Source organism: Erinaceus europaeus, unplaced genomic scaffold, assembly GCF_950295315.1.
Source record: "Erinaceus europaeus unplaced genomic scaffold, mEriEur2.1 scaffold_627, whole genome shotgun sequence".
In the NCBI taxonomy this organism is placed as follows: domain Eukaryota; kingdom Metazoa; phylum Chordata; class Mammalia; order Eulipotyphla; family Erinaceidae; genus Erinaceus; species Erinaceus europaeus.
Genome location: NW_026647641.1, coordinates 65356 through 74601, shown reverse-complemented (window position 1 = coordinate 74601; position 9246 = coordinate 65356). Strand labels below are relative to the sequence as shown.

Genomic DNA, 9246 nt, shown 5'->3' with positions numbered 1-9246 from the left:
TTTATTATTTAGACACAGTGGCAAAGAGAGTGAAAGCCCACAGCACCGAAGCTTCTGGGCTTGAACAGCAGCTGGGCTTGAACCTGGGTTGTGCACATAGCAAAGCAGTGCACTACCTAAAGGAGATTTCTCTGACCCTGTAAGTTATTGCTATTATCATTATTACTTTCCAGAGCCTAGTTTATGGTGGTGCCAAGGATTAAACCTGGGACCCCAGAGCTTCAGGTAGGAAGGCCTTTTGCAGAACCATTATGCTATCTCTCTAGTCCATACAGCTTTGCATTCTACCAGTACAGAACCACTGGCTCTTCCCAAATCCCCTCCAGAACCAAGGCCCGGGGATCCACTCACCAGGGGCACAGTTGTCCACCAGGGCACCCAGGGCTTTGCCGTCCTGCCAGTCACGGTTGAAGTTGGTGATGGGCAGCTGGGGCACCTTGTTCTGGATCCAGCCGAGCAGGCGCTGCTTAGGGGTCTGCTTGCGGGCATCCTCGTCATCCTCATCCTCCCACATGGGCATGGAGATGGAGTAGTGTAAGATCAGCGTCCAGATCAGACCCAGGATCAGCTTCAGGTTTCCATCCACAATGGCCTTGCTGTCTGAATGGCAGAGAGGAACAGCAAGGTTCAGGACCTCCTGGGCCCAAATTTCCTGCTTCTGGAACCTTCTCTGACTGGTCCAAAGCCCAACCCAGAGGTTGACTCTTTGAGGGCTCCCTGCCTTCAAATAACGGTGCTCCCAGGTACTGACAACTCTGCTATTGTCCTGGAGGAGGGGGTACCCATGCAGGTGTATTGGGGTCTTGGGGGCAAACACTGCTCTGGTTTCTCTTCCTGGGGTGGGGTGGGGGGGCAGAGAGAGGCCAGGGCTTACCCCAGGGCCTCACTTAGTTGCATCTCTGATCCTGGTTCATTTCATTTTTATTTTAAAGATTTATTTATTTGATAGGACACAGAGGAAAATGAGAGGGAGGGAGGGAGGAGAGCAAGAGAGTGAGAGGGGGGAGAAACACCTGCAGCACTGCTTCACCCCTTGTGAATCTTTCCCCCTGCAGGTGTGAGCTGGTGGCTAGCACCCAGGTCTTTGCAGATGGTAATGTGTGTGCTCAATCGAGCATGTTGCCTCTCAGCCCTGGGCTTATTTTATTTTAATATGTTTTTTTCTTTTAATTTTTCATATCTATTTATCTATTTATTCCCTTTTGTTGCCCTTGTTGTTTTATTATTGTAGCTATTATTGTTGTGTTATTGCTGTTGTCGTTGTTGGATAGGACAGAGAGAAATGGAGAGAGGAGGGGAAGACAGAGAGGGGGAGAGAAAGACAGACACCTGCAGACCTGCTTCACCTCCTGTGAAGTGACTCCCCTGCAGGTGGGGAGCTGGGGACTCGAACCAGGATCCTTATGCCGGTCCTTGCACTTTGCACCATGTGCGCTTAACCTGCTACGCTACCGCCCCAACTCCCCTTGCTATATGTTTTATTGAGGTTCTTTGACAAATAGTGCACATGCAGTGGGTTCAACTAGCTAAGCTTTGAAAAAATATACATATTTTTTTCTTCCCACAAAGCTGTCACCATAAGTCAAGGTGATAGAGCACATCCATCCTTCTGGAAGTTTCCTTGTTTGTACCAGTGTGTAATGCTTTCCTCCTTGCCCTCCCTTCCTCTTCTGAGGTAACACTGGCACATTTTTCTGAGTCTGGTACAGTTGGAATCACATAGTCTGTACCCTTTTGAGCGTCTACCTCACTCTAGGAGCTGGGTTTTATCTTTGCTTTTTTTTTTTTTTTAAAAAAAAAGATTTAGTTATGAGGGCCAATTGGTGGCACACCTAGTTGAACACACATTACCATGCATAAGGACCCGAGTTCAAGCCCCCAGTCCCCATCTGCAGGAGGGAAGCTTCATGAGGGTGAAGCAGTGTTGCAGGTGTCTCTCTCCCCTTCTATCTCCCCCTTCCCTCTCTAACCAACAAATAATTAATTAAAAATATTTATGAGACAAAAAAAAAAAGCAACTAGAATATCACTGTGGCATATGCCATGCTGGGGATTTAACTCAGGACCTCATGCTTGCAGTTCCAAAATTTTTATCCACTCCACCATCTTCTGAGTTTTATCTTTCACAGACTCGAACTTAGTAGGGCCTCAATGCAAATTGGTTGAATGAATGCATCTTTGAAAGACTGAACTTGGAGGGGAGGAAGGCTGATCTGGTTCTAGTCGTACCTTCCTCCAAACACCATAAAAGGCTCTGGAACACAGTTCTAAGGGGAGGGAGGCTGGGGAATAGTGCATGATCTGTTTAGGCTCCACTAGAAAATTATGTCCTCAAATGCTGGGAGCCAGAGTGGGAGGTGTCACCCACGGAGACTCAAGTATCAGAGGCCATCTCTCCCCATGCTCCCCTCCCTGTGAGGTAGACCAGGGGCCTGAAGTGGGGGTGCAAGTCCCCCTTTAGCACTCAGAGAGAACTATCCTGGAACTGGGATGGCTGAGCATACAGATCTTTGGAAAGCAGCTGAAATGTCAAGGACCAGACAGGCCTGAAATCCATCAACTCTTCTGAGCACTGCTTTGGGAGGCTGAGAGGGTGGGGTAGGGGGGGCGGGGCGGGACTTAGCTTTGTTTACTGGTGTTGCCACGGAGATGGGAAAAGGTGGGGCTGGAAGTGCCCCCCTTGGGTAGTTTTCCTGTCTCTGCCCCCCCCCCCATCAGAGCTTGGGGGTGGGGTGGGGTGGAAGCCGCTGGATAGGAGACCCAGAGCATGGTAGAACCCCAGCAGCCCAGCCCCACATCCACCCTCACCCACCTCAGGGAGTTCAGTTTCCTTGACCTTCTGGCCTCAGGCTGGAGCTCCCCTTGCCCTGACTCCCCTTTACTCCCACCCCCTGCACTGATTCATCTTTCCTTCCCCAGCCTGCCTCCTCTCTCCCCCCTCCCCCTGGCTCCAAGCAGCACAATGGTTTGGCAGCTTCCACATTCCATGACACACTCCTCTCAGGCAGGGGCCTCCCCTCTACCTTTTCTCCCAACACCCAGACCCCAGTTTTCACACAATCTTGACACCCAGCACCCCCACTCCCAGCCTAGACAGGCACACACACCCACAAGTGCCTCTAGCCAAGCCCTGGAGCCAGATCCACCCCTCCCACCAGAGGCTGCTGAGGGTTGGAGGGCATTGTATCATCCATTTTTGCTGCCCAGCAAGGCTTCTCCCCAGCAACTGACAAACCACCTCCCCCAAGTCAACAAGGGGTCCCTGTGGCTTAGGGCAGGAGAGGGCTGGGCCTAGAGTTCCAGTGACCTTGCCCACAGGGGCCAGGAGAAGGGAGGGTGCTTAGCTCCACCTAGGGGCCCACCCAAGCCCCCCACCTGCAGGAGGCACCCCCAAAGAGGTGAGAGGAGCCTGTGAGGAGCTCCCTGAGGCCACCTCAGGCCTCCAGCAGAGGGAGAGGTGAGAAGGCTTGCAAGGGAGAGGCCACGGACAGCTGCTCCCCCCCCTCCAGCCCCTCCCTGGGCGCTTGGCTCTGAGAGGAGGAATAGCAACTGGGGAACAGCTGCGGGTCAGAGCTAGCTGCCTCAGAGGCCTCTTTTGTTCCTAAGAGCTGAGGGGAGTTTTTTCTTTTTTGGGGGGTGGGGTAGGCACAGATGAGATAGGAGATGGCATGTAGTTCCTTCAACCCAGGTTGAGCCACCCCCCCCCCAACCTCAGCCTCCCACTCCACTCCTAGGAAGGGCTAAAAGGGAAGGGGGGAGTGCTTTCAGATACACCCCCAGCCTCACCACCTCAGGTGCCCAGTTGTTCACTTTCAGCCCAGTTCAAGGGGCAGCCCCTTCCCACTTCTAAGTGGGATTGAGGGGACTAGTGGCAGCAGTACTGCACCCCCAAGCCCTGGCAGGAACACTTTTTCATCTCTTCAGGCCTGGGCAGCGGCCCCCCACTCCGCAATCACTGACAACTTATCAACCAGCAGAGCCACTGAGCCACAAAGGCATAGTTCCCTCTTCCTCTTGATAGGACCCAGGAGCTTCCTTCCCACCCCCAATCCAGCTCTAGTGTCTCCCCCCTCTCCTCAGAGCTGGCCCCTCCTTAGTGCAACTGCGTGGGTGGGGAGACCCCAGCCAGGCCCCGCCATGGGGGAGGGGAGAGGTGCAGGCAGGAAGGATGAGGCCTGTACTGGGGGGCTGCTCGTGCGCTGGTGGGAGGGGAGGAGAGGGGCCGTCCTGCAGTTTCCTAGCAAATCTTGGGGAGGCTCCAGGCCACTGCCCCCAACCCCACCTGGGACAGTTGGTCCTGAGTATCCAATCCTAGAGTCTCTGCACTCCCCCTGCCCCACCTCCACACTCACTTAACCCTCTGCCCCACTACACACTCTGGGCACCCTTCCCCCACCCCCTGTCCTCAGCCTTGTCCTTCTGGAAAGCTCAGAGACATCTGCTGTGTCACGGAGGCAGGGCTATTTCCAGGCCCGGGCGGGTAGGGGAGGGGGGTCAGTGTTGGGGGAAGGGGGGTAAGGCCTAGAAGAGGGGCCTGGCCAGGGCGGCCCCAGGCTGACCTCAGCCGCTAATTCAGGAGGACCTAGGGCTGCCCTGAGGGACATGAGGGTGAAGGAACGCTCAACTAGGGGAGACATCTGAAGCAGCCAGGCTGGGGAGTTACCTGATCCCCATTGCAGCTCCCCTGCTGGGCCTTGGGGTGCAGCCTCCCCCACTCCATTTCCTAGGGACCAGCTCCTACAAATCACTGGAAGGACTCCTAAGAGCTCAAAAGCCCTATCTCCCCAGAAGGTCTTCCCCAGGACTGGCTCTTCCAAGGAAGGACCCCTTTGGGAAGGCGACAAGGGACAGCCTCTGGCCACTCAGAGCCTACCCAGGGCTCTGGGGCTCCTGGACCTAGAGTGCCTCCTCACCCCCACGCAGCACACACACACCTTCCAAATCTGGTTACACTCACTGCCTCGTCCCCCCCCCTCCCCCCCCCCCCCCCCCGGGCAGTGCAGACCTTTCTCTGAAGCCAGTGGGGCCCAAGGGATAGGCCTGGGCGCCCCCTCCCCAGGGGAACAGGCTGGGGTCCGGTGGGGGGGGCTTGGGACACCCACATTCAGTACCCTGAATGTGTTCTGAGGTCTGAGGTCTGAGGTCCTGAGGCCTGAGCCCAGCTGTGGGGTGGGGGTGGGGGGGGTTGCCATACACCTGGTGGCTCTTTAATTCTATCTGTGCTGGGGACCCCCTAGTCATAGCCTAGGCCCCCTAGTTACCCCCTGGGGTCCCCTGTGGAGGTGCTGGAAGGCTGGGGAGCCATTTGCTTTGCTTGAGGGGGAGAGACACCCCAGAAAACAGCAGTGGGAACTTGCCCCCTGACTTCTATCTCGGGCTTGGACTGGGAGGGGAGATGTGGGATGTGCAGAATGCAGAGGTGGCTGAAGCAGTGTGTGTGTGTGTGTGTGTGTGTGTGTGTGTGTGTGTGTGTGTGTGTGTGTGTGTATGTGTTGGGGGGGTGTCACAGAAGGTCCTGTGTGGGTGGCCAGCTAAGGAGCCTGGGGTAATCCCCTGCACCCCCACATATACTGCAAACCCCACCTGCCAACCCGTCCATACTGACCGATGGACACCAGCTTGATGTGCTCACGCTCGAGGAACTCGAGGGCCACGGACACGTTTTCCAGCTTCATCTGGCGGAAGTTGGGGCGCGGGTGGAACTTGCGGTACATGCGCTTCTGGCTGAGCACCTCGAGCAGCGCGATGAGCCGCAGCCCGTCGCTCAGGTCGCGCTGCAGGTCGGTGAGGCACTTGCCCACACACTTGAGGTGCTCGTTGCACCAGCGGGTGAAGGTGTTCTGCTGGATCTTCTTCCACGGAGCGTCCTCAGCCAGGTCCTTCTCCGTGGACGGCATGTCGTCCGCCTCGTCCAGGCCGAGGCCCAGGTGCTCGGAGTAGCCGCTGTTGTTCATCATGCTGGCGGGCTGGGGCTGGGGCGGGGGCGCGCGATTGCGGGGTTCACTGCTCGGCTCTCTGCTGCTCTGGGGCCCGGGCCTCCTCTGCTCCTCCTCGGTCACACTCTCTCTCTCTCACTTTGTGTGTCTCCTCTCCTCTCCCTTCAGGGGCGGAGCGGTGCTCGGGAAATGCCGGCCAGGCCGGGGCGGGGGGTTTAAGAAGCCCCCGGGCCGGCCCCCCCTCCCCGTGCGCCCGCGGCCCCCGGGTCCACGTCAGAGCGCCGGCCTCCCAGGAATGCCGCCTGGCCCGCGGGTGGGAGCCCAGCCTGGCCCGGCCCGACGGCCCCGCCTCCTCCTCCCTTCCCCCCTGAGGCCGTCTGGCTCAGAAAGGGGTCCCCCCACCCCACCGGCACCCCAGCCACCAGACCTGCGACCCAGGCGACCAGGCTATGGGCTTGCTGCCCGAGACCCGCTAGATGGGGAGCTGACTAACTCAATGAGAAAGCGGAGGGAGCGGGTGGTGAGGGCACCCCCGAACTATACCCAAATCAAAGAGGGCAGACCCACCCACCCCCATCACACACACATACACACACTTCCCCCATCTCTCTCTCTCTCTCTCTCTCTCTCTCTCTCTCTCTCACACACACACACACACACACACACACACACACACACACTCTCTCTGTGGGACTGAAGGAATAAGTAGGGAAACTGAGGCAGGAGGTGAGAGCCACAGCAGGTCTATGTGGTGTTGACAGAGTTCTCTGGCTGGCTGGTGACAGGGCTGTTGACAGGCCCCAGGGACATCTGGCTGCTGGCCCTGGTCATTGTCCACCTGTCCCCCCAACCCCCCACAGGGAAGTGTGTGTGTGCTTATGTGTGAGGACCCTGCCCAGGCCAGTTAGGGAGAAGGCTTAGGGGAGGGGGGCACTTTACATGGAGAAAAAAAAATTCTCATTTGAGACCCAAACCCAGCCCCCCCACACACACCCAGTGGGGAGTGACTGGGGCCACTGTTCCTGACTCAGTGTCCCCATCACCAGCCTTTTGGTCTCATCCCCTCAGAATGAAGCTGAGCTCAGGACTAGTACCCAGTGAGTCATGCTGTTGTTGCTGGCCCCCTCTCAACGCCCCCCCAGGTCTGACTCAACCAAGGTGATGAGAGCAGAGGGAGCAGGAGGGGAGCCTCCTGGGCAGTGCTCCCAGCTGGGCCACAGGGCACATCCTTCCAGTGACAGAAGCAGGAGAGCCCAGCTTGGGGCCCCCACGGGGCACGTGAGGGAAGGGGGGGTGGGCAGGGAGAGCCTGAGGAAGCCAGACAGGAAGCCCAGTCTGGGCACAGGGTAAGCCATGGACCACTGGAAGCTAGGGACAGCTGGGGAAACTGAGGCACCCCACAGAGGAGCCGCCTTGGGCTCAGGGGAAAGAGCTGTAGCAGAGCTTCCGTGAACCAGAGCACAAAGCAGGTTCAACGCTGTGACATGCAACTCTGTACCCACTGGACCCCCCCCCTCCCTTTAGACCAAACTTCCTCAGCCTTCTTTCCTTCCTTCTAGACCCAAAACAGTACATTTAAGCCAGGCAGCCCCAACTCAAACTGTGAAAGAACTGAGAGTTGAGGGGGTAGGGGTGTGTTTTGGGCCCTGATAGGTAAATTGCTCTACCTTACTCCTTTTATTTCTATTATTATTATTACTACTCAGAAAGAGAGAGGGAGAGAGACACACCACAGCCTTGGACCTTCTCCAGGTGCTATGAGCACCTCCTCTATGGTGCTGGGGTTCCAACCTGGGCCACATGTATAGCCCTACCTGCTGAGCTATCTCTGTAGCTCTCTACTTTATTCCTTTTCTGCTTCCCCTCCTGCCCAGCTCATTGAAAGGGAAAAGTGGACATCTTTGAGGGTCTCGTTCCCCCAGGGCAGAAGGAAGGCAACGCCTCTTATGGAATTCAGAAAGACTTTCTAGGGCTTTGGGAGGGGGGTGTGCTTATAGTGACAGGGGCCCCTGAATGATCTCTTCCCCTTCTCATTAGGCAGGGAGGGGGAGGAGCAGAGAAGAGCACAGAAACAGAAAAAAGATCTGCCCTGTGTGGCTTGGGGGGGGGGGAAGCACTGGGGCCCCTGATAGTGACAGGCCAGATATAAATAGATCATAGTCCGAGGCTCATGTTCTGTCGGCTGCCTGTGACGAGGTGCTCAGGAATTCCACTCTCCTCTTGGCAACCCCCCTTCCAACTTTCTCCAGAACCCTAATTTGCCCTGTGCTACCTTCATTACTGGCACAGACCTAGCTTCTGGGCATCCATGCTGTGTGATTACTGCAGACTCCAAGGACCCAGATCCTGGGCACATGGGCTGCTTAGTAGGGCCTCACAAGGGAGTGTGTGTGTATGTGTGTGTGTGTGTGTGTGTGTGTGTGTGTCCATCCATTGTGACAGCTCTGACCCGGCCATGTGGATTCTGAAGCCCTGATCATGATATGGAGGTATAGATTCTGAGAATGAATAAATAAATAAATAAATAAATAAATAAATAAATAAAATAACAACAATCACTGAAGGAATAAGGATTTTATAACTTTAAAGGAAAATAAATGAAATAAAAAGCAATGGGAACTAGGCGTTAGCACACCTGCTTGAGTGCACATGCTACAGTGAACAAGAACCTGGAGTGCAAGCCCTCAGCCCCCACTTTCAGGGGGAAAGCATTTTGCAAGTGGTGAAGCAGTGTTGCAGGTGTCTCTCTGCTTCTCTGCCTCTCTGTCTCCTCAGGTTGCAGGGGAGGAGAGAGAAAGCATGAGGTGAGCTTGCCAAGGGACTTGCAGCCCCTTGGGGTATTTTAATGGCTCAGAGTACTGTTTTGTGGAGGTGGTGATCTCAGTGGGCATCTGGCAGGTGCTAGAAGCCAGTGCAGTGAGCTCAGTAAGGCCCCTTACTCCTTTCTCTCTCTCCCTCTCTCCAAAGAGGCCTGTGCTGGGCCCCAGGGTAGTGGGTGAATGGCCAAGAAGGGGGCCCCCAGCCAAGGATGGTTCCCGGCAGCATCCTTGCCCTCCCTCTCCCAGCAACCCGAGCTCATTGCTCTCCAGGATAAATCGGTCCCTGACTCAGGCCCCAGCCACTAGTCACTGGTGCGGGGTGGTGACTCAGCCCTCAATTTAGCCCATGAGCCTGGGCCCAGCATGCGGGCTGGAACAGACCGTGCACAATGTGGACCCCAGGGTCTGCCAAGTGGGCCCCCCTTCCTGCTCCCTGGGAAGGACTACTATGCCCCTCCCGCACTGGGCAGGGGACTTGAGAGGGGCTTACA

General features: G+C 56.3%; 1 protein-coding gene across 1 annotated transcript; it reads right to left on the bottom strand.

The window, feature by feature from the left end:
- Positions 1-247: 247 nt before the first annotated feature.
- Positions 248-6340, bottom strand: LOC132536401 (filamin-C-like). The gene is made up of 2 exons (XM_060184202.1): positions 5606-6340; positions 248-600 (listed from the first exon to the last, which is right to left on the bottom strand). The coding sequence occupies exons 1-2, from the start codon at positions 5955-5957 to the stop codon at positions 263-265; spliced, it is 690 nt and encodes a 229-aa protein (XP_060040185.1). The 5' UTR covers positions 5958-6340; the 3' UTR covers positions 248-262.
- Positions 6341-9246: the final 2906 nt, after the last annotated feature.